This window comes from Manis pentadactyla, chromosome 10 (genome assembly GCF_030020395.1).
Source record: "Manis pentadactyla isolate mManPen7 chromosome 10, mManPen7.hap1, whole genome shotgun sequence".
In the NCBI taxonomy this organism is placed as follows: Eukaryota; Metazoa; Chordata; class Mammalia; order Pholidota; family Manidae; genus Manis; species Manis pentadactyla.
Window position 1 is genome coordinate 804,447 of NC_080028.1, and position 23,974 is coordinate 828,420.

At 51.1% G+C, this 23,974-nt stretch overlaps 1 protein-coding gene across 13 annotated transcripts in view; it reads left to right on the forward strand.

Moving 5' to 3' along the window:
- Positions 1 to 23,312, forward strand: part of IL17REL (interleukin 17 receptor E like) — a 38,063-nt gene extending 14,751 nt beyond the window's left edge. Inside the window, exons 3-20 of one of the 13 annotated variants that reach the window (XR_008999553.1) lie at positions 13,218 to 13,367; positions 13,493 to 13,602; positions 13,850 to 13,964; positions 14,154 to 14,198; positions 14,450 to 14,589; positions 14,733 to 14,804; positions 14,887 to 14,941; positions 15,349 to 15,512; positions 15,621 to 15,665; positions 15,948 to 15,971; positions 16,201 to 16,364; positions 16,581 to 16,661; positions 16,780 to 16,837; positions 17,182 to 17,285; positions 18,054 to 20,677; positions 20,760 to 20,980; positions 21,081 to 21,258; positions 21,989 to 23,312. Coding sequence is in view for 4 of the 13 variants with exons in the window: in XM_057508419.1 (XP_057364402.1) it covers positions 13,218 to 13,367; positions 13,493 to 13,602; positions 13,850 to 13,964; positions 14,154 to 14,198; positions 14,450 to 14,589; positions 14,733 to 14,804; positions 14,887 to 14,941; positions 15,349 to 15,512; positions 15,621 to 15,665; positions 15,948 to 16,005; positions 16,201 to 16,373; positions 16,581 to 16,661; positions 16,780 to 16,837; positions 18,054 to 18,154 (1,367 nt within the window). In the remaining 9 variants the exon portion in view is untranslated. Of the gene's footprint in view, positions 1 to 13,217; positions 13,368 to 13,492; positions 13,603 to 13,849; positions 13,965 to 14,153; positions 14,199 to 14,449; positions 14,590 to 14,732; positions 14,805 to 14,886; positions 14,942 to 15,348; positions 15,513 to 15,620; positions 15,666 to 15,947; positions 16,006 to 16,200; positions 16,374 to 16,580; positions 16,662 to 16,779; positions 16,838 to 17,181; positions 17,286 to 18,053; positions 20,981 to 21,080; positions 21,259 to 21,988 lie in introns of those variants that run through there. The other 12 variants (XR_005029092.2, XR_005029094.2, XR_005029097.2 and 9 more) reach the window with 12 other exon arrangements.
- Positions 23,313 to 23,974: the final 662 nt, after the last annotated feature.

A 23,974-nucleotide genomic window follows, 5' to 3' on the forward strand; every position in this document is an offset into this window, starting at 1 on the left:
CACGTGGAACAGCTGTATCATATGGCAGGTGCCTACCTACTAAAGAAGTCACCAGATCCTAAAGTGCTTTACATTCTACATTCCCCCCAGCAGCCGGTGAGGACTCAGTCCCTCCACACCTTTTGTGCACTTGGTACAGTCAGTCCCTTAGGATCTGGCCCTTTTCGTAGGTGACAGAGGTGTGTTGTGGTTTCAGTTTGTATTTCCCTAATGCCTAACGGTGTTGGGCATCTCTTACATGCTTGTTTGCATTTGTACCTTCAGTGGTGAAGTATCTGTCCAAGCTTTTGTCCAGGTTTTATTGGGTTGTTGGTTTCCTTATGACTGAATTTGGAAAGTTCTTCACAGACTCTGAATACAAGTTTTTTTTATCAGATATATGATTTGCAAGTATTTCCCCCAGCTTGTGACTTGTATTTTCAATCTCTTAACAGTGTCTTTCAAAGATGAATTTTGATGAAGTCTAGTTTATCAATTTTTTTCTTTTAAAGGGTCATGATTCAGTGTTACAGCTAAGAAATCTTTGCGTAGCTCACAAGGTCACAACGTTTTTATTGTTTTCTTTTTAAAATTTTTTAGTTTTACGTTTAAGTCTACAATTCATCTTGAGTGAATTTTGTATATAGTGCAACAAATGGATTAAAGCTCATTTTTTTTGCATTTGGACATCCAGTTGATCCAGCACTATTTATTGAAAAGACTGTTCTTTCTTTAGTGAGCCGCCTGGCATGCTTGTTGAAAATCAATTGTCCCTATGTGGACGCGTCTACTTTGGGGCTGTCTTCTGTCCCATCCATTTGTCTGTCTTGACACCAATACAGCACAGTCCTGATCCCTGTACGTGATTACTTTATATTAAGTCCTGAAAGTGGTCAGCGTCAGGCTTCTGATTTGTCCTTTATCAAAGCTTATTTGGCTGTTCTAGATCCTTTGCATTTCCATATGAATTCTGGAATCATCTTGTCAGTTTCTGAAAAATAAATAAATAAATAAATAAAAGGCCTTTTACAAAAGGATTTTTATTTATAGATTTCTTTAAATCTATAGATCAATTTGGGGAGAATTGACATCTTAACAATATTGAGTCTTCTGACCCATGAACCCAGTATAACTCTCCATTTATTTAGTTTTTCTCTAACTTCTCTCAGCAATATTTTGTACTTTTCAGGGCATAGATTTTATACATCTTTTGTCTGACTTGTCCTTAAGTATTTCATATTGTTATTATAAATGGCACTTAAATTTTTTAAATTTGCAATTGTTCTTTGTTAATATAAGAAATATGGTAGATTTTTGTATATTGATTGTGTATCTTGCAATTTGCTAAACTCACTCCTTAGTTCTTGTATCTTTTTTTGTAGATTTCTTGAGATTTTCTACAGAGACAACTCTGTCATCTGCAAATGAAGACATGTACTTCTTCCTTTCCAAATTGGAAGGAAGTTTATTTTCTTGCCTTATTGCATTGACTAGGATCTCCAATACCATGCTGAATAGAAGTGATCAGAGCAGCAATTCTGGTCTTTATCCTGATCTTAGGATAAAAAAAATTCTTTCAATTATTAAATATGATAGTAACTATAGGTTTCCCACAGATGGCCTTTATCAGTGTGAGAAAGTTCCCTTCTGTCCCTAGTTTGCTGAGAGTGGTTTTATTAGGAGAAGATGCTGGATTTGGTCAAATAATGTTATTGTTTTCCAGGCTATTGATATTGTCATGTTTTTTTTTTTTAATAATTATTTTTTATTGAAGGGTAGTTGACACACAGTATTACATTACATGAGTTTCAAGTGTACAACACAGTGGTAGAACATTTATATACATAATTCTAGGTTCCAGCTATCACCCTACCAGGCTGTTACAATATCTTGACTATATTCCTTATGTTATACATTACATCCCGGTTACTAATTTATTTTACCATTGGAAGACTGTCTTTTTTTTTTTTTTTTTTTTTTTGTGAGGGCATCTCTCATATTTATTGATCAAATGGTTGTTAACGACAATAAAATTCTGTATAGGGGAGTCAATGCTCAATGCACAATCATTATTCCACCCCAAGCCTAATTTTTGTCAGTCTCCAATCTTCTGAGGCATAACAAACAAGTTTTTACATGTAGAACAAATTCTTACATAATGAATAAGTTACATAGTGAACAGTACAAGGGCAGCCATCACAGAAACTTTCGGTTTTGCTCATGCATTATGAACTATAAACAGTCAGTTCAAATATGAATACTCATTTGGTTTTTATACTTGATTTATATGTGGATACCACATTTCTCTCTTTATTATTATTATTTTTAATAAAATGCTGAAGTGGTAGGTAGATACAAGATAAAGGTAGAAAACATAGTTTAGTGTTGTAAGAGAGCACATGTAGATGATCAGGTGTGTGCCTGTAGACTATGTGTTAATCCAAGCTAGACAAGGGCAATAAAACATCCACGTATGCAGAAGATTTCTCAGAACGGGGGAGTGAGGTTCTAAGCCTCACCTCTGTTGATCCCCAATTTCTCACCTGATGGACCCCCTGCGACTGTGCCTGTCTTAGGTTGTTCCTCCCTTGAGGAATCTTACCCGTCTCTGGCTAACCAGTCATCTTCCGGGGCCGTACAGGGAAATGTAGAGTTGGTAAGTGAGAGAGAAGCCTTATTGTTTGAAAAAGTTAGCTTTTTACTTCTTTGCATATTTATGCCCTGTGGCTTCTATGCCCAGCATTTGTCTTGAGGTATCTTTACCACTTGGAAGAATTATGATACTCGGTAAATTTGATATGAGGCACGAATTCTATTTAAGGGTTGTAATTAGGAAGGAAGAAGAAAAGCTATAGAAGTAGCAGGCAGAAGAAAACATGGGAAGATTGATTATTTCTTTGATATATCTTCTTGTAGAGTAACTTCAGCATGTATAGGTTTTAAGCTACTACTTAAATTGCACACACACATTAACATAATAGGAGTATAGTTACATAACCAAAGCATATCTGTAATTACCAGCCATCTGCAGTGAAACCAAGAAAACCAGTTAGGCACCTTAGGCATTTGTGAAAACTTATCTATGATATGGTGGATATTGTCCAAATGAACTTGAACAGTCTGAGAGAAATCAGACAAATTAAAACAACCCATTCCTGGGGAATGTTCACATGCCATATGTTCTTTTAACAATAAATAGTTTGTAGTTGTAAGACTTTGGAGCGCTACAATTTGCACTTCTCCAAATTCTTGGTTGAGTTCCAACAGTATAGATCCAGTCTAATTTTGTTGTTTTACTGTATGCACAGGCCAGCTTAGATATCTCCTTCCTCATTCCCATGGCAGGTCCAGGAACTGGTGGGATGAGTGCATCTACAGCTGTAGCAGTGCGTGGATCTTTGTTGGGGTTTTTTGATGATCATCTTCTGGCATGAGTCTTCCAGAGGGTGCAGATGTTGGAAGTTCTTTTTCATATCGTATCTTAGTTCATTTTCGGGGTAGCCCAATTAGGCTTTGATCCTCTGTATAAACACAAACAGACCCTTTGCCTACACTTTTATATGCCCTTTATACCCTTGTGTAGAACTCGTTGGAGGTTACCACACAGGAACTGCCCTTTTTTTTTTTTTTTTTTTTTTTTTCTATCACTAATCTACACTTACATGACGAATATTATGTTTACTAGGCTCTCCCCTATACCAGGTCTCCCCTATAAACCCCTTTACAGTCACTGTCCATCAGCATAGCAAAATGTTGTAGAATCACTACTTGCCTTCTCTGTGTTGTACAGCCCTCCCTTTTCTCCTACCCCCCATGCATGTTAATCTTAATACCCCCCTACTTCTCCCCCCCTTATCCCTCCCTACCCACCCATCCTCCCCAGTCCCTTTCCCTTTGGTACCTGTTAGTCCATTCTTGAGTTCTGTGATTCTGCTGCTGTTTTGTTCCTTCAGTTTTTCCTTTGTTCTTATATTCCACAGATAAGTGAAATCATTTGGTATTTCTCTTTCTCCGCTTGGCTTGTTTCACTGAGCATAATACCCTCCAGCTCCATCCATGTTGCTGCAAATGATTGGATTTGCCCTTTTCTTATAGCTGAGTAGTATTCCATTGTGTATATGTACCACATCTTCTTTATCCATTCATCTATTGATGGACATTTAGGTTGCTTCCAATTCTTGGCTATTGTAAATAGTGCTGCGATAAACATAGGGGTGCATCTGTCTTTCTCAAACTTGATTGATGCATTCTTAGGGTAAATTCCTAGGAGTGGAATTCCTGGGTCAAATGGTAAGTCTGTTTTGAGCATTTTGATGTACCTCCATACTGCTTTCCACAATGGTTGAACTAACTTACATTCCCACCAGCAGTGTAGGAGGGTTCCCCTTTCTCCACAGCCTAGCCAACATTTGTTGTTGTTTGTCTTTTGGATGGCAGCCATCCTTACTGGTGTGAGGTGATACCTCATTGTAGTTTTAATTTGCATTTCTCTGATAATTAGCGATGTGGAGCATCTTTTCATGTGTCTGTTGGCCATCTGTATTTCTTTTTTGGAGAACTGTCTGTTCAGTTCCTCTGCCCATTTTTTAATTGGGTTATTTGTTTTTTGTTTGTTGAGGCGTGAGAGCTCCTTATATATTCTGGACGTCAAGCCTTTATCGGATGTGTCATTTTCAAATATATTCTCCCATACTGTAGGGATCCTTCTTGTTCTATTGATGGTGTCTTTTGCTGTACAGAAGCTTTTCAGCTTAATATAGTCCCACTTACTCATTTTTGCTGTTGTTTTCCTTGCCCGGGGAGATATGTTCAAGAAGAGGTCACTCATGTTTATGTCTAAGAGGTTTTCGCCTATGTTTTCTTCCAGGAGTTTAATGGTTTCATGGCTTACATTCAGGTCTTTGATCCATTTTGAGTTTACTTTTGTATATGGGGTTAGACAATGGTCCAGTTTCATTCTCCTACATGTAGCTGTCCAGTTTTGCCAGCACCACCTGTTGAAGAGACTGTCATTTCGCCATTGTATGTCCATGGCTCCTTTATCAAATATTAATTGACCATATATGTCTGGGTTAATGTCTGGATTCTCTAGTCTGTTCCATTGGTCTGTGGCTCTGCTCTTGTGCCAGTACCAAATTGTCTTGATTACTATGGCTTTATAGTAGAGCTTGAAGTTGGGGAGTGAGATCCCCCCTACTTTATTCTTCTTTCTCAGGATTGCTTTGGCTATTCGGGGTCTTTGGTGTTTCCATATGAATTTTTGAATTATTTGTTCCAGTTCATTGAAGAATGTTGCTGGTAGTTTCATAGGGATTGCATCAAATCTGTATATTGCTTTGGGCAGGATGGCCATTTTAACGATATTAATTCTTCCTAGCCACGAGCATGGGATGAGTTTCCATCTGTTAGTGTCCCCTTTAATTTCTCTTAAGAGTGACTTGTAGTTTTCAGAGTATAAGTCTTTCACTTCTTTGGTTAGGTTTATTCCTAGGTATTTTATTTTTTTTGATGCAATTGTGAATGGAGTTGTTTTCCTGATTTCTCTCTGTTGGTTCATTGTTAGTATATAGGAAAGCCACAGATTTCTGTGTGTTGATTTTGTATCCTGCAACTTTGCTGTATTCCGATATCAGTTCTAGTAGTTTTGGGGTGGAGTCTTTAGGGTTTTTTATGTACAGTATCATGTCATCTGCAAATAGTGACAGTTTAACTTCTTCTTTACCAATCTGGATTCCTTGTATTTCTTTATTTTGTCTGATTGCCGTGGCTAGGACCTCCAGTACTATGTTAAATAACAGTGGAGAGAGTGGGCATCCCTGTCTAGTTCCCGATCTCAGAGGAAATGCTTTCAGCTTCTCGCTGTTCAATATAATGTTGGCTGTGGGTTTATCATAGATGGCCTTTATTATGTTGAGGTACTTGCCCTCTATTCCCATTTTGCTGAGAGTTTTTAACATGAATGGATGTTGAACTTTGTCAAATGCTTTTTCAGCATCTATGGAGATGATCATGTGGTTTTTGTCTTTCTTTTTGTTGATGTGGTGGATGATGTTGATGGACTTTCGAATGTTGTACCATCCTTGCATCCCTGGAATGAATCCCACTTGGTCATGGTGTATGATCCTTTTGATGTATTTTTGAATTCGGTTTGCTAATATTTTGTTGAGTATTTTTGCATCTACGTTCATCAGGGATATTGGTCTGTAGTTTTCTTTTTTGGTGGGGTCTTTGCCTGGTATTGGTATTAGGGTGATGTTAGCTTCATAGAATGAGTTTGGGAGTATCCCCTCCTCCTCTATTTTTTGGAAGACTTTAAGGAGAATGGGTATTATGTCTTCCCTGTATGTCTGATAAAATTCCGAGGTAAATCCATCTGGCCCGGGGGTTTTGTTCTTTGGTAGTTTTTTGATTACCTCTTCAATTTCATTGCTGGTAATTGGTCTGTTTAGATTTTCTGTTTCTTCCTGGGTCAATCTTGGAAGGTTATATTTTTCTAGGAAGTTGTCCATTTCTCCTAGGTTTCCCAGCTTGTTAGCATATAGGTTTTCATAGTATTCTCCAATAATTCTTTGCATTTCCGTGGGGTCCGTCGTGATTTTTCCTTTCTCGTTTCTGATACTGTTGATTTGTGTTGACTCTCTTTTCTTCTTAATAAGTCTGGCTAGAGGCTTATCTATTTTGTTTATTTTCTCGAAGAACCAGCTCTTGGTTTCATTGATTTTTGCTATTGTTTTATTCTTCTCAATTTTATTTATTTCTTCTCTGATCTTTATTATGTCCCTCCTTCTGCTGACCTTAGGCCTCATCTGTTCTTCTTTTTCCAATTTCGATAATTGTGACATTAGACCATTCATTTGGGATTGCTCTTCCTTTTTTAAATATGCTTGGATTGCTATATACTTTCCTCTTAAGACTGCTTTTGCTGTGTCCCACAGAAGTTGGGGCTTAGTGTTGTTGTTGTCATTTGTTTCCATATATTGCTGGATCTCCATTTTGATTTGGTCATTGATCCATTGATTATTTAGGAGCGTGTTGTTAAGCCTCCATGTGTTCGTGAGCCTCTTTGCTTTCTTTGTACAGTTTATTTCTAGTTTTATGCCTTTGTGGTCTGAAAAGTTGGTTGGTAGGATTTCAATCTTTTGGAATTTTCTGAGGCTCTTTTTGTGGCCTAGTATGTGGTCTATTCTGGAGAATGTTCCATGTGCACTTGAGAAGAATGTATATCCCGCTGCTTTTGGATGTAGAGTTCTATAGATGTCTATTAGGTCCATCTGCTCTACTGTGTTGTTCAGTGCTTCCGTGTCCTTACTTATTTTCTGCCCAGTGGATCTATCCTTTGGGGTGAGTGGTGTGTTGAAGTCTCCTAGAATGAATGCATTGCAGTCTATATCCCCCTTTAGTTCTGTTAGTATTTGTTTCACATATGCTGGTGCTCCTGTGTTGGGTGCATATATATTTAGAATGGTTATATCCTCTTGTTTGACTGAGCCCTTTATCATTATGTAGTGTCCTTCTTTATCTCTTGTTACTTTCTTTGTTTTGAAGTCTATTTTGTCTGATATTAGTACTGCAACCCCTGCTTTCTTCTCACTGTTGTTTGCTTGAAATATGTTTTTCCATCCCTTGACTTTTAGTCTGTACATGTCTTTGGGTTTGAGGTGAGTTTCTTGTAAGCAGCATATAGATGGGTCTTGCTTTTTTATCCATTCTGTTACTCTGTGTCTTTTGATTGGTGCATTCAACCCATTAACATTTAGGGTGACTATTGAAAGATATGTACTTATTGCCATTGCAGGCTTTAAATTCGTGGTTACCAAAGGTTCAAGGTTAGCCTCTTTAGTATCTTACTGCCTAACTTAGCTCGCTTATTGAGCTGTTATATACACTGTCTGGAGATTCTTTTCTTCTCTCCCTTCTTGTTCCTCCTCCTCGATTCTTCATATGTTGGGTGTTTTGTGCTGTGCTCTTTCTAGGAGTGCTCCCATCTAGAGCAGTCCCTGTAAGATGTTCTGTAGAGGTGGTTTGTGGAAAGCAAATTCCCTCAGCTTTTGTTTGTCTGGGAATTGTTTAATCCCACCGTCATATTTGAATGATAGTCGTGCTGGATACAGTATCCTTGGTTCAAGGCCCTTCTGTTTCATTGTATTAAATATATCATGCCATTCTCTTCTGGCCTGTAGGGTTTCTGTTGAGAAATCTGACGTTAGCCTGATGGGTTTCCCTTTATAGGTGACCTTTTTCTCTCTAGCTGCCTTTAACACTCTTTCCTTGTCCTTGATCTTTGCCATTTTAATTATTATGTGTCTTGGTGTTGCCCTTCTTGGATCCTTTCTGTTGGGGGTTCTGTGTATTTCCGTGGTCTGTTTGATTACTTCCTCCCCCAGTGTGGGGAAGTTTTCAGCAATTATTTCTTCTAAGATACTTTCCATCTCTTTTTCTCTCTCTTCTTCTTCTGGGACCCCTATAATACGGATATTGCTCCTTTTAGATTGGTCACACAGTTCTCTTAATATTGTTTCATTCCTGGAGATCCTTTTGTCTCTCTCTATGTCAGCTTCCATGCGTTCCTGTTCTCTGATTTCAATTCCATCAATGGCCTCTTGCATTCTATCCATTCTGCTTATAAACCCTTCCAGAGTTTGTTTCATTTCTGCGATCTCCTTTCTGGCATCTGTGATCTCTTTCCGGACTTCATCCCATTTTTCTTGCGTATTTCTCTGCATCTCTGTCAGCATGTTTATGATTCTTATTTTGAATTCTTTGTCAGGAAGACTGGTTAGGTCTGTCTCCTTCTCTGGTGTTGTCTCTGTGATCTTTGTCTGCCTGTAGCTTTGCCTTTTCATGGTGATAGGAATAGTCTGCAGAGCTGGGACGAGTGACGGCTGGAAGGACTTCCCTTCTTGTTGGTTTGTGGCCCTCCTCTCCTGGGAGAACAGCGGCCTCTAGTGGCTTGTGCTGCGCAGCTGCGCGCAGACAGGGTTTCTGCTTCCTGCCCGGCTGCTATGGAGTTAATCTCCGCTGTTGCTGTGGGCGTGGCCTGGCTCGGGCAGCTGCTCCAAAATGGTGGAGTCGCGTTGGAGCAGGAGCTGCTGGGAGGCTATTTATCTCCGTAAGGGGCCTCCCTGCTCCCTGCAGCCCAGGGGTTAGGGTGCCCAGAGGTCCCGGATTCCCTACCTCTGGATTAAGTGGCCCGCCCTGCCCCTTTAAGACTTCCAAAAAGCACCCGCCAAAGCAAAACAACGACCACAAAAAAAACAAGAAAAAAAATTTTTTTAATTAAAAAAAAAAAAAATTTTTATTTAAAAAAAAAAAGGTGGTCGTTCGTTTTTCTTTATTCTCCGGTGCCAGCCTCAGGCCTCTGCTCACCGGTCTTTCTGCCCTGTTTCCCTAATATTGGGGTCCCTGTCCCTTTAAGACTTCCAAACAGCGCTCGCCAAAACAAAGCAGCAAAAAAGCAAAAAAAAAAAAATGGTCGCGCGCTTTTCTTATGTCCTCTGTCGCCCAGCCTCCAGTGCCTGCTCACTTTTCTTGCTGCCCTGTTTTCCTAGTATCGAGCGCCCTGCACTCTGGCCCGGATGGCGGGGGCTGGGTGCTCGGCAGTCCTGGGCTCCGTCTCCCTCCCGCTCTGCCTGCTCTTCTCCCGCCGGGAGCTGGGGGGAGGGGCGCTCGGCTCCCGCGGGGCCGGGGCTTGTATCTTACCCCCTTCGCGAGGCGCTGGGTTCTCTCAGGTGCGGATGTGGTCTGGATATTGTCCTGTGTCCTCTGGTCTTTATTCTAGGAAGGGTTGTCTTTGTTATATTTTCATAGATATATGTTGTTTTGGGAGGAGATTTCCGCTGCTCTACTCACGCCGCCATCTTCCGCCCCACCTGTCATGTTTTTTTTTTAATTTGCTAACATAGTTAATTACGGTGATTGATTTTCAAACATCAAACCTTGCATTCCTGAGACAAACCATGCTTGGTAATTATGTGTTATCCTTTCATATATCTTTGGATTCAATTCACTAAAATTTTGCTTAGAGTTTTTACTCTATAGCTATGAGGTATATTGTTCTGTAGTCTTCTCTGCTTGCAATGTTTTTATCAGGTTTGATATCAGAGTTCTGAATTGTTCCCTCTTTTTCAATTTTCTAGAAGAATCTACAAAGTAGAACATACGCTTTTACTGATTTTTCTCTATTGCTTTTCTGTTTCCCATTTCATTGGTCTCCACTCTGATCTTTACTATTTCCTTTGATTACTTTGGGTTTCATTATTCTTCTTCCCCAGTTTGAGATATAATTGACATATAACACTGTATTCTGTTCAAGGTATACTTTACTCTTCTATCTCTAATTCCTTAAGGTGGAAGCCTAGGTCACTAGTTTGAAATCTTTCTTTTCTAATATAGGAGTTCAGTGTTACAAACATCCCCCTAAATGCAGCCTTAGCGGCATCCAGTTTTTTTATTTGTTGTCTTTTCATTCGTATTCAGTTCAAAATGGTTTCTAACTTCCCTTTTCATTTATTTTTTGCCCATCGGTTATTTAGTACTATGCTGTTTAGTTTCCAAATATTTGAAGATTTTCCAGAAATATTTTATTGATGTCTAGTTTGATAGCATTTTGGTCAGAGAAGATGGTTTGTATGCTCTAAATCCTTTTAAATTTATTGAGACTGTTTTGTGGACCAGAATATGGTCTATCTTGATAAATGTTCCGTGAACCCTTGAAAAGCAAGCAGGTTCTGCTGGGCGTGGGTGGAGTGACCTATAAACGTCAATCAGGTTGGTCAGCTGTGGTGTACAAGACTACTTATGTTCTTTCTGATTTTCTGCCCACTCATTCTGTCAATTATAAAAGAACATTGAAATCTACAACTATAATTGTGGACGTGTCTATTTCTCCTTGTAATTTTATCAGTTTTGTTTCATGTATTGTGAAACTGTGATATTAAGTGCATATCAGTTTAGGACTGTTGTGTACTCCTATGAATTGCTCCCTGTATTTCTATGAAATGACCATCTTCCCCTGGTAATACTCCTTGCCCTGAAATCTGTGTTGTCAGGTATTATAACCAATGTCTAGTCTGCTGTTAATCTTACCTACCTGATGTGTTTTTCATCTCAGATATTGTAGTTTTCATGTGTAGCTGGGTTTGGGAATTTTTAATATCTTCCATATTTATAATTAATTTTTTGAACATATGGCATACAATTATAATAATTGTTGTAATGTTTTAGTCTATTAATTCATTTATCTGTGTCCGTTTTAATTAACCGATTCCTCCCCCTGGTATGGGCTGTGTTTTCCGGACTCTTTGCAGGGCTTCTAATTTTGTATTGGATGACAGACATTGTGAATTTTACACTGTTTTTTTATTCCTACAAATATTCTTGAGCTCTTTCTGGAATATAGTTCAATTACTTGGAAACAGCTTCACCTTTTTGGGTCCTGCTTTCCAGGCTTGTTAGGCTGCACCAGAGTGTGGCTCAGTCTGAGGCTGGTGATCCCCCTCACAGAGGCAGGTCTCTCGTGTACGCTGCACCCAGAGCCTGGTGCACTGGGGGGCTTCTAATCTGGCTGGGAACGGGGCTACCTGCCCTGTGTGGGTGCAGGGTACTGTTCCCCAAATCCTTGAGGTTGGTTCAGCCCTGCCTCTGCCGGCCTCCTCACGCCTGCGTGCTGACGCCGCTCTGCTGGACACCCTCCAGAGCCCTCGCATCCCCTCCTCCCATCTCGCTGGGTCTGTCCCCACCCCTTCACTCAGGAAGGAGCCAAGTCTCCCTGGCCCCTGCCTGTGCCCAGAACCCTGTTGCGATGGCAGTGGCCCCCCTGGAGTTTGCTTGTCTGTCTCCCTTCTCTCGGGCATCACCGTCCTTGTTTCTTCGTGTCCTTAAGATCTTTGCTCCACATATTCTGTCCAGTTTTCCAGGCTGTTTCAGGCAGGAGAGTAGATCTGGTCCCCCTAACTCTGTCTGAGCCATGGAGGGATCCACAGGTTTCTGCTCTGGGGACACATCCAGATCCTGTGGCCCCCACGGCCCCTGCCATCTGTTTCTGGAGCTGCTGAGCAGGGACTCTCCGAGCTCCGGGTGCCACCACGGTGGCCGACCACGGCAGTCTGACCGAGCCTCAGTGGTGCCCCTGCCCCTCCTGCGGACAGCAGGCCTTCGCCGTCACCCACCTGCCCGTTTCGGTGGAGGAAGGCCTCTGAGTGGAAGCGCTGTGACCCGAGGATGGGAGGGATGGCCGGTCGGTGTCCCCAGGCCTGCGCCTCATCTCAGTTCTCTGAGCTCTGACCCCTGCAGGCACTCATTTCTGCTTACTCTGCAGAGAAGGGTCTTGGTGTTCATCTTCCCCGGGCTTCCCTCCCTTCACCTTCATTTCAACAGTTCAACCTCGTCTTAAGGGTGGTCCTTCCCAAGAAGAGGAGGGGCTGCAGGGCCTGACCCTTTTCCCTTTACTCCCTCTTGGGGGCTAGCCCCAGCAGGGGCCTTCCTCACAGGCCCCCTAGGTCTTGAGGGGCCCTGGGAGTCCTGGGCCCCCAGAAGCACCCACTGAGCACACAGGCGTTCCCTTCCTGGGCGCACTGTCCTACCTGGGGGCCCTTCACCATCATGCCAGCAGGCCTGAGGATGAGCCGTGCCATGGGTGCAGGAGGAACCTGGGCAGCCAAGTCCGTGGGGCACAGGCCACCCTGCCTTTGGTGCCTTGCATGGAACTAACACCACTGCTCTTGAAGCCGCCGCCACCTGTAAACCTGGCCAAGCCCCAAATGCCATGCAGCCCCCATTCCGGAAGGTGAGGCCCCAGCCCCTCTGATGTCAGGCCAGCTGCCCTGCATGACCCTTGGCCTGGCTGCAGTTGCCCAAGCCCTGCCCAGGCCCTTGGGGCCAGGCCCACCTGGGCCGATAAAGCTGGTTGCCTATGGACAGAGCCCTAGGCCGCAGGGCCCAGGGCCATGACCAGGTGTCCCCTGTAGGGCCTTTGTGGCTCCTCTTTGAAGGGAGTGATGGAGTGTGCTGGCTGGGCAGAGTAACCCAGTGGGACCACAGCTCCCATGCTCAGGCCGCCCCCTGGTCCTTTGCCTGATGCCCAGCAGACAGTACAGACGTGGTTCAGAGGTGGGCCCGCCACTCACAGGGGATCCCCTGATGGCACTGGGCAGGACAGTGAGGGCCCCTCCCAGGCTGCGAGGCCCCGCCGGACCACATGTGGCCTTACCATGGCCCTCACCCCTCTGCTCTCTCCCCAGGGGATATTTTCAACAGCTTCTGCCGGCCACCCCCCATGTCCATGTCCAGGTCGGTCCTGGGGACCCTGACACTGTCAACTGCCATGAGATGTACCCCGCATGGCAGCTGCTCCCTGCTCCTGCTCATGCACGCCTCCCTCACGATGCACGGTGAGAGGGGCCACGGACCCCCAGGGGCAGGACAGGGCACAGCGGCCCCCTAACCGCACTTCACAGAGAGGCAGGGAGGACGGAGCCCCACCACCATGGTCTGATGCACCCCTGCCTTTGCCTAGAGAGCCTTCGGGGCCTAGAGGCCTGCTCCATGAGCCTGGACACCCAGGAGACACAGTGTCAGAGCGTGCGGGTCTCCCGTGCCTCCCGACGGCTGCAGGCAGGGCGGCAGGTGAGGCCAGGGCCTGACCTGGACCTGCGGGTCCAGCCCCGAGTCTTTGCTGGGCACCAGCAGCTGCCCCACGGCCTGCTCCCGGCCTCCCGACCCACAGCCTGTCCTGGACCCCAGGCCTATGGAATGGGCACCCCTCCTCCTCTGTGCAAGGCCCTGGGCTCCAGCTCTGTGAGGAGCAGCTGGCCCGGGCGGGCTGGGTGGGCAGAGGCCCAGGTGTGCCCGGCCCACACCAGTCCCTGCTCAGCTCCAGGTGCACTTGGACTGCTTTGAAGTGAGCGTGGCCCAGAGCCTCTACGTCACCCTGAGGAGTGTCCCGCACTTCTGCGGCGTCCAGCTGGAGCAGCAGTACCAAGTGGAAGGTGGGGCTGGCCTGGGCACAGCTGCCCTCGGCCTTGAGGGACTGACTGGGCAGGGCCGTGCTGGGCAGCTCCCAGCAAGAGCATTGGCTTACTCTGGGCTCACGGCCTCCCTGGGGAGGAGGCCCAGCCAGCGGGACAGACCCTGAGGGCAGAGCAGACTGAGCCCGCCATCGCCCCTGTCATCTGCAGGCTGCGGGGACGAGCACGTGGGAAGGAGCATGCCCGACTGCTTTGGTGAGGCCCCCCCAGCAGGCGGGTCCCAGCCCTGGTGCCCCTGGGAGGGCCCCCAGGGTTGCTGCGGACCCCCACGTGCCTGAGGTCTCCTGCCAGGCCCACCTGGGGATCCGCCATGGATCCCCAGGTGGGCAACTCCCAAATGCCTGGGTCTGGCAGGGGTCACCACCTCAAGGCTCTCGTGACAGATGGAGCCCTGGGTCTGGTGACCCCTGGCCCCAGCATGGACTCCACTTGCCACCCTCCTACAGCCGGGAATCTCTCCTACTGGGTGGACCGCAGCCGCAAGGTCATTCTAGTGCAGGTGCCCGAGGCCCCTGGGGGCCCCGACTACTACGTGCGCCTCTGCCTCAAGTGGTTCACCTGCGCAGAGGAGGGCGCCCTGGTGCAGGTGAGCCCCAGGCCCGGCCTGGCACCCCGCCTCCAGCCCGGACCACGCCCACCCGCCCCAAGCCCCGCCCCCGCCCCCCTGTCTCTCCTCCCCCAGTGTCACCGCGCCCAGCCCCCAGCCCCTAGCCCTCGCCTCTGCCGCAGGTGACAACAAACAGGGCCTCCAGGACGGTCTCTCTGCCCTACAGCCAAGAGCTGCCCTGCCTGTGCCTTGAGGTCAGTGAGGGCGCGGCCCGCGGCCTGCCGGGAGGGGACAAGGGGATGGTCAGGCCCTGCCTGAGCCCAGTCCCTCCTGCAGGGCTGGTCTGCCACCCCTGATGCTGTGCGGATCCAGATCTGCCCCTTTGAAGCCGGCAAGTACCCTGTGGTGCCTGGGGGGCTGGAGGGAGGCGAGAAGAGTGGGAGGCAGGTGGGCGGGCAGGTGGGCTCAGCCTGGTCCAGCTGGGAGGGCAAAGGTGTGTCCAGGAGCTCCAACACCCCCATCCCGCAGCCCACCAGCAGAAGCCCTGCTGGGGTCCAGTGCCCTGGCTCTCTGGGGGCAACCAGTCCCGTGAGGGGGCCTCTCTGAGGGTGCAGGGGGGCTCCCTGCTCTTGGCTCCGCTCGGTGACTGCACGCCGGCGGGTGCGCACACCCGGACCCAGCCTGGGACCCGCGGGCAAAGGGCACGTGAGGCCCCGGCCTGTCCCCGTGGTGGCTCACCAGGTGCCAGGCCCTGTGGCCCACGTGCGCTGCTGACTCAGCCCGGGCCCGGGGCCGCAGACACTGAGGCGCTGTGGGACGCCATCCGCTACCACCCTGGCAGCCAGGCGCTGAGCTGGGAGCCAGCCTGCCCCGTGAGTGGCCACGTGAGCCTGTGCTGGCGCCCGAGGCCAGGGGCCCAGTGCCGAGAGCTAGAGCACTCAGGCCGGCCTGCCCACGGCAGGGTGAGCGCCCACCAGGCAGGGCGGGCCTGCCCACGGCAGGGTGAGCGCCCAAGCAGGCGGGGTGGGTGTGGCTCAGCGTGGCCAGGGCCTGACCTGAGCTCACCCCAGGTGCAGTACCCACTGGTGGACACGCAGCCCCAGCTCTGCCTGAAGGTAAGGGGACTGGCCTGTGGTCTGCCGGGCGCAGTACCAGCGCGCAGGGAAGGGGGCAAGGAGGCAGGTGGGGGTGCCTGGGGCATCAGGGTAGGGGGCCTGCAGCTACCCATCATGCCTTGCCTAGCCTAGCCCTGGGGTCCAGCGCCCCTCTGACCATAGGCAGAGCTAAGGGCTGGTGGCGGTGGGGGTGGGGCGTCCCGAAGCGCTGTAAAGGAGGTCAGCAGGTCCCAGCCCCGACCACCCCCCACATGCATGGCCACCTGCATACCCTCTCTGCAGTTCTCCACCAGCCTGGGCTTCTGGGTGAGGTGCCCTTTCGAACAGCTGCTCTTCCCAGGTGAGCTCTCCCTGCCTGGGCAGGCGGGTGGGGAGGCTGGCCTAGGGACTTGGCTCTGTGGACGGGGCAAATAAACCCTCTTCTTCGCTTGTGTAGAACATCTCGTGGTCAGCGAGGCAGGACAGGTCGCTGGGCCCGTGGGAGGGAGGAGGGGCAGCAGGCGTGGTGCTGGGCCTCACCTCCCCGCCCTCACAGCCTGGCAGATGGCCGTCCAGCCCGCACCCTCTCGGGGCCACCTCCGGGTCTTCTTCTTCTCGCACAGTCCCGCCCGATTCCAGGTGCACCTATGCCACAGAGGGAAGACGTGGCCCCCTGTCTGCCACCGAGAGCTCCAGGCCACCTCCCTCCCTCCAGCCTCAGTGAGCCAGGTCTGCGGGCATCATGCTGGGAGGGTGGCTGACCCTTCACCTGGCCTGAGCCAGCCCCACGGCTGCCTGGTGGAGAGGGCGAAGGGCCAGACCAGCTGTACGGCTTGCAGACACATGGGCACCACACGTGCACGTGTGCCTGTGCAGCAGGACAGGGGTAGCCTGGACTGCCACCAGTGCCTGTGACCTACCCCTCCCCTGGCCCAGGGTGACCTCACAGCTGACCCTGCAGTTGCCTTCGTGGACATCCTGGAGGAGGAGGCCTGTGTACCCCACACCTGCATCCAGGTGGGTGGTGCTGCCCCAGGAAGCTGTGGGGCCCTGGCCTGCCCTGGAGGCCGTCCCTCTGGCGATGTGGGTGGGGTGCCAGAGGGACTGTGCTGAGCCAGGTGCCCCTTGTCGGCAGGGTCGGAGGACCGATGTGCGCTTCTCTGCACCCCAGCAGCTGTGTGACCTCCGCTGCAGTGAGTACCAGGGCCGGGCCTTGGGCCAGAGGGCAGCCGGGCCCTTGGGCACCGCAGGGGGACAAGGGCTGGAGCCTCGCCTCTGCGCTGAGCCTGCCCCTGGCATCTGTCTCCCACTGTCACGGCGGATGTGGCAGGCACTGTACAAGAGATTGGGGTTGGCTGGGGACAGAGGGGCTGGCTGCCCCCTGGGTCAGGCAGGTTTCTGAGCCAAGGTAGTGACAGGCCAGACAGAAGGAAGTTGCCTGGCCCCACCCCTGGCTGGGTGGCCCACTGTGTGTCACTGTGTCCTCCTCCCTGAGTGTCTACCACCCCTGAGCAGGGCTCTGCTTCCAACTGCCCAGGAACTCACGATGGCCTCCCACCCGCCTTTGCCCACCCAGCCACGGAGGCCCAGATCCCTGGAACCTCTGACTTGGCAGGAGACAGCTAACAATGTGGGCCTGAGGTGTGGCCCAGGAGGGTGGCCGCTGCCTGGGGGATGCTGGAGTGAGAGTGGACAGCAGAAGCTGTGCGGGCAGGAGGGACCAGCAAGAGCGGGGAGCAGAGAGCACCCCGGCACCCAGAGCCTCTCACGAGACCCCACTGACCCTTTCCCACTGATGGGTGGCTTGGGGGGAGTCTCAGAGCCACTTCTGAGCTCAGCTGAGTCATCCTGCCCCCCAGAATGTCCCCAGGCCTGCTGAGGGTCTCTCAGCCTGTGTCCTCCACCTCCTCCTACCCCGTAGAAGAGCTTTTCAGCCAAGTCTGGGTCCCTTTCCCTGGCAAGGTCACCTTCAGCAGGTGACAGGTCACCCCCTGGGGCCTGGGGTCTGCACTGGGGCTCCACTGCCTTTCAGCCAGGTGACCTGGGGGCTAGCCCCCACCACAACTGACCACTGCTGGAGTCCACGTGGGCCACACGGCAAAGTCCCAGGGTGCCGGGCACAGGCCCGTGAGCGGTGGGGGGGGCTGAGCCAGCTCAGTGGGTGACGTCTGCGGAGTGCCTGCTGCTCTCGGGGTCCAGGTAGACACCTCCGTGATGGGACACTGCCTACAGCCATGGGCCCTGGTGCCCGAGAACTGGGCAGCCCAGAAGGGGCCTGAGCCCTGAGCACTTGGGGCCTGCAGCTCCCTCCCCACCTTCTGCCGCACAGTGGGGGCCAGGCTGGAGTGTGCCCCCAGACCAGCTTGGTACTGGGCACACTGAGCCAACCCCCCATTCCTCTCTCCCCAGCTGCCACCCAGGTGTCTCATGCAGAACAAGAAAGCATGCCAGATGGACTGCTGGGGTGTGGCGTGGGGGACAACTCACCTCCAGGCACCCCAAAGCTCTGAGAGCAAAGGCCAGGTCTCAGCATGGGGGTGGTCTCACCCGACCCCAGGCTGTGGGCTCAGGCTCCTCCCAGCTCTCCAGAGGCCTGCAGCTCGTGGGATTCCTCGGGCCGGACGTTGGGGGTGGGGGCCGGATTCAGGTCAGATGAAGGACCTTCAGCCCCTTCCTGAACCCACTGGGTGGGGGCCAACCAAATAGCTGGGCAGCCTGCCCCCTTCCCCAGGCGGCCCAGCCCCTGCCCTGCCCTGCCTCGGCCTGGTCCCGTCTCCCTCTGGGCAGCCCGTGATCACCTCACCATCCTTGCCCTGAGGACGAGTACTAGCCCCTGCCCAGTGACTGCCAGAGCTGCCCTGGGCTTTCTGAGGCTGGCCAGCCCCTGGTGACCCAGGGCCACGTCCAGCGTGTGCCAGAGTGCCTCGCAGCTGTCCCTCTGACCCCGCTGAGAACCCAGGGTCCTGCATGCCACCCAGAGCCCCCCACCCCCGCACCGACCCTCCCAGAGGGTCAGGCCATGTCCCACTCTCCAGCCGCCCAGCTTGTCCAGGCCAGTGTCCAGTGGCCTTGGGGCCCCCATCTGCAGCCACGACCAAGGACCACAGAGGGACCCCTAGCCCTTTAGTGGACTCCCCTGCCCCACACCAGGCGTCACAGCTGGCCCACCAGGTCTGCCTTCCCAGAGGCCACCCTGAGCTGCCCCGGCTCCTTTGTCCCTCGCTCAGCCCGCCGCGGCCACTGGGCCTTCTCTTCCTCCCTTAATGGGGGCTGCTGTCCCCAGCAGACTAGGGGTGGGCGAGACCTTGTCTGCTCAGTAAACACCTGTCCGCCTGGTTCGCCTCTTCCCTTGACGGCAAGGATGGGGTCCGCAGAGCAAGTATCCCCTTGGTGCAGGTCGGGGGGAGGGTCACAGTGAGGGACGCTTGTTAAAGTGGGCGAAGGTTGTGACTGCCGCCTGGGGTGAGGCCAACTGTGGGCGGTGGATGGCGCCTGCCTACCCCCACCGCGTATGAGCTCCCGGGCTGCGCCTGAGGACGTCCTCTGGGCTGGAGACACCAACACCCCAACAGAGTGCCTCCCGGTGTGGGTGTGGGTGTGGGTGTGAGAGCGGTGTCCAGGCTGCCTCCCCAAGTTCAGCCCAAAGACCCACCCAAACCGTTGGAAATGGGTGTCTGCCTCTTCTGGAACCTGCCAGTGTCCCCACAAAGGGGCTGCTGAGGGGCATCCTGTGGGTGCTGAGACCTGGTCAGGCCAGGGGCTAGAAAGGAGTTGGGGAGTAGTGAGGGAGGACCTCCCGGAGGTGGAGGCCAAGCCCTCAGGCTCCAGGTACCCCCTGTACCCCAGGTCAGGGTCGCAGCCAGCAGGCTGGGGCTCCACACTCGGCATGTTTCCTCATTGCAGGCCTTCCTCTGCAGACCCCTGCCCCCCCAGGTGCCTCTCCCTGTTGGGGTACAGGGCTGGTGAGGAGACCAGAGTTCTGGCTCTAGGTGGGCAGCCTGGCACCAAGTTGCGGCTCCGCCGTCCTGGACCACACAGGAGCCCCTGGCAGTGCACAGACACCCCCCTCTCTGAGCAGGGCTCCCCCGGGAATCCTTGCCCACCTGGAGGTGGAGAAGGGGGAGGATCTGCATGAGGGGTTTGCGGAGCTGCCCGGGTGCAGGCTCCTTCAGGGCTTCGCCACAGACTGCCATCCCAGAAGGGGAAACTGAGGCTCAGGCGGAGGCCATGACTGAGCTCCTGTCCAGGGCCAGGGAAGCTCAGGCTACAGGGCATGGGGTGGGGAGGGCGTGTGCAGGTCCCAGCTGCCCAGCAGTCCCCACGGGCTGCTGCCAAGCGTCCATGGAGCTCAGTGCTGGATTCTGAGCTGGGCCAGGTTTTGAGACCACACCCAGCGCGCCAGGGCCCAGCAGGCCCACTCCCTTGCCAGCAACACCTCCCCCAGGCCGCACCTGCTCAGGAGGAAGGTGCTGATGAGCCGCCCCGGATGGGGGGTGAGTAAGGGCGGAACCACACCAGGTTCACGGACAAGCTGGGGTGAGCCTGCGGACGTCCCTCCCCGTTCATTCCTCAAGCAAGTGCTGAGCCCAGAGCCACGCTGACCCAGCGCTGGAGCAAACAGCCCAGACGGACTGAGGGGCTGACCTCTGGTCAGCACCTGGAGCTGACCTTTGCATGGGGCAGGCAGACCACAGGAGGCTACCTGTGTGGATTATATGGGCTGCCCAGCGCCAGCATGAGGCCAGGCAGAAGGGGGCTGGGGAAACAAACGGGAAGTGTGGGAGGGGTTCCAGCTAGAACAGGGTGGTCCCAAGACAGGTGAGTGGACGGTGCAGAGGGGAGAGGCTGAGAGCTGCCTGATTCTAGCAGGATCGGCAGGTGCACGGCGGGGTGTGGCGGGCAGGTGGGGCCGTGGGGTGTCCTCGTGTGCACCGTGGGTACAGCAAACAGATCAACGCTCTGGCCTCAGCGACTGGAGGGCGGAGCTCCGTGGGCGGATGTGGACGCGGCAGCGGGCACGGGCTGTGGACACGGTGAGTTCAGGCCGCCCGCGAGGCATTCATTTGTTCGCTCATTTGGCATTGCTGATGTGGCCTGCTGTTTGCTCCCTCCCAGTGTACAAGGGGCAGCTCAAGGCAGAGGGGAGAGTCCTGCACGCTACAAGGATGATGTACAGAGGGCCCTTCAGAAGGAAAAAGTAGAGCAGGACGAAGGGGAGGAGACAGTCGCGGGGGCAGAGTGGCCCGGCGGGTCTCCTGCAACAGCGAGAAGGAGATGAGGCCGCCTGTGGACGTAGTTGGGACAAACCGATGAAAAGAAAGTCTCCCACCAACCTGGTGAGCCCTTCTCCCAGAGGAAGAAAAGAATTAAACCATTTATTATGGAATAAGCATTAGGAGATTGCAGACAGAAATCTCACCGTCTCATGTGACCCAGGCAGGCACAACCCTTTCCATATGTGACCTCAAGGGAAACAGTGACGTGTCCTCAAGAGCCTCCCACATAAAGCCTATCCTGTGCGAAGACAGAGCCAGCCCAGCCCTCCCCGGCCGCTCTGCGCTCCGATGCCCCAGCCCAGCCTCGCTTCCGGCCTGTCGGTGTCTGTGTACCTGAAGTGAGTCTCTTGTACACGACGTGTGGATGCTCATCATTTTTTATGCACTTTGCCAATGTTTGCCTTTTAATTAGACAGTAATCCATTTACACTTAAAGCGATTATTTTATAAAAAGATTTCATTTGTTTTCTGTGTGTCTTCTATGGCTTTCTATCTCATCTCCTCCAGATCTGCCTTGTTTAGTATTTACTTGATTTTTTTGTACTGTACCATTTTATTCCCTTTTTCCCTTTCTGTGTGTTTTTCCAGTGTGATTGTTTTTCTTGTGTTGCAATTAAAATCTTTATCTTATAACAACCTAGTTCAAATGACGTGAATTTGGTTTCAAGTGTTCAGACGCTGTGCTCCCACACATCCCCCTCCCCCACTGTTGTCACAGACCTCTCCATATATTATGTGCCCATTAACAGAGATTTATATTATTGTTTCATGCATTTGCCTTTTAAATTATATAGGGATAAAAAGAGGAATTTCAACCAAAACTGCAAAAGTATCAGCTTTTATATTTTCCTATGTCGTTTTTACCAGTGTTCTGTATTTCTTCATATGGCTTTGAATTTCTGTCTGGTGTCCTTCCATTTCAGACTGAAGGCCTCACTATAGCATTTCCTGTAGGGATAGTTTTTTTTTTTTTTTGAAAGATAGTTTTACCAGATATAGAATTTCTGGCTAAAGATAGTTTTACTGGATATAGAATTCCTGGCTGAAAGGGTTTTTTTTTTCTTTCAGGATTTTTAATATCCATCCCACTGCCTTCCGGTCTGCAAGGAGTCTAAGGAGAAATCTGCTGGGGAATCTTGCCAAAGAGCCCATGTATGTGACCAGTCACCTCCTTTGCTGCTTTCAAGATTCTCTCTGGCTTTAGCTTTTGACAATTTGACGTGTGTCTTGGCATGCATCTCCCTGACTATTATCAATGCTGTCTCTCTCAAAACCCCAATGATGTTTTTTGAAGAAATAGAAAAAAAATTTTATCCTAAAATTCATATGGAATCACAAGGGACCTGAATAGACAAAATAATCTTGAAAAGGTACAAAGTTGGACTCACATTTCCTGATTTCAAAACTTACTATGAAGCTACAGTGATCAAGCGAATGCGGTTCTGGTACCTGGACAGACATCCTTGCTCAGAGGAAGGCAGCTGGGCCTCAAGAGCTAAAATCTCATACATATGGTCAATCGATTTTCAACAAGGTGGAAAGATTATTTCAATGGAGAAAGGACAGACTTTTCAACAAGTGGTGCTGGGGAAACTGGACGTCCACCCTTAGGCAAGTGTCCGTCTAGAAGCGGATGGATAAACAAAATGTGTAGACATACGATGCAATAATGGACCAACTTAAAAAGGAATGAAGTTCTGATAGAACATGGACGAACCCTGAACACATTACAGCAAGTGAAATAAGCCACCCACAAAGGGCCACATAGTGTATGTGTGATTCCACTTGTATGAGCAACCTGGAATAGGCAGATTGATGGCTGTGTGATAGAGATTAGAGGCTATGTGGGCCCCGGGAGGCGGGAGTTACTGTTTCAGGGGTACAGTTTCTGTTCGGAATGATAAAAAATGTTCTGGAAATAGATGGTGATGAAAGCTGTACAACACTGTAACTATATTTTATGTCCTTACATTGTACTTTTAAAAATGGTTAAAATGGAAATTTCTCTCTTATGTATATTTTACCAAAAAAAAAAAAGAGGACTTGACAGCCTGGTGTGTGACTCGTAGTCCATCCTATATTTACCTGGTAATTGGGGTAGCCATTCAAATAAAAAAAATCTGAATGATCATATGTCTGTGACAAGCGGGTAGGTAGGTACAACTTGGAGACAAGAGGTTAAGTCACAATCCTACTAGGACAGGGAGGGGGTGCTGCGCACAGTGTGATTCTTTCAAAGGGATGACTGTGAAACTATTGAGAAGCACATTCCTGGGTTGTTACACTGGCCAGAGGCTTATTTACCTTTTCAGAAGGTTTGCATACATCTCAAAGGGACAGAAAGTTTCACAAGTTTCCTGAAGCAAATGCCCTAAGAAAAGGGAGGGAGGGGGTCTCCGTTCTGGAGCAGACAGGATTCCCGGGTCGGTTTGTATTCGCCCTTCCGGCACCTGGAGGAGGAGCCTGCAGGGCGCTGGGAAGTGTCGGGGCAAGGACCCCCGCGGTGGGCACCCAGGGGTCAGGAGGGCGGGCGGGGCGGCAGAGGGGCTCCTGGGCCCTGAGAGGCAGTTGGCCTTTACCCGGGGGGTCGGGGTGGCCCCGCCTGCGGGTGAGGGGGCGGGCAGGGCAGGGCACCCTGCTGCAGGAGCCAGTGGGGGCCCGGGACGCGCGCGGGCCTTGGCTCGGGGCCGCAGGGCGTGGGGCGGGGACCGCGTGGACGCGCCCGCGCTCTCCGCCCCCGGCCCGGCTCACAGGTGTGGTTTCGTCCAGGTCCGGGCCGGCTGCGGAGGTCGCGGTCCCGGGGCAGAGGCGGCGGTCACAGGGGGTGGGAGGGGGCGCAGCCGCGATGCCCGCAGGCCTGGGGGGCGAGGGAAGGGGCGGCCGGAGAGCTCGGCTGGGGAGGCCCCCCGCCCCCTCCCAAGCGCGCCCCGCCCCCCTCCCGGGCCCTCCAGGGCACCGCCTGGGGGACACCTCCGCCGGCAGGCGCCCACTCACCCCAGACCAGGCCCTCCCAGGACCGCTCAGCGGGGGGTCCCGGGGCCAGCTGGGGGCGCG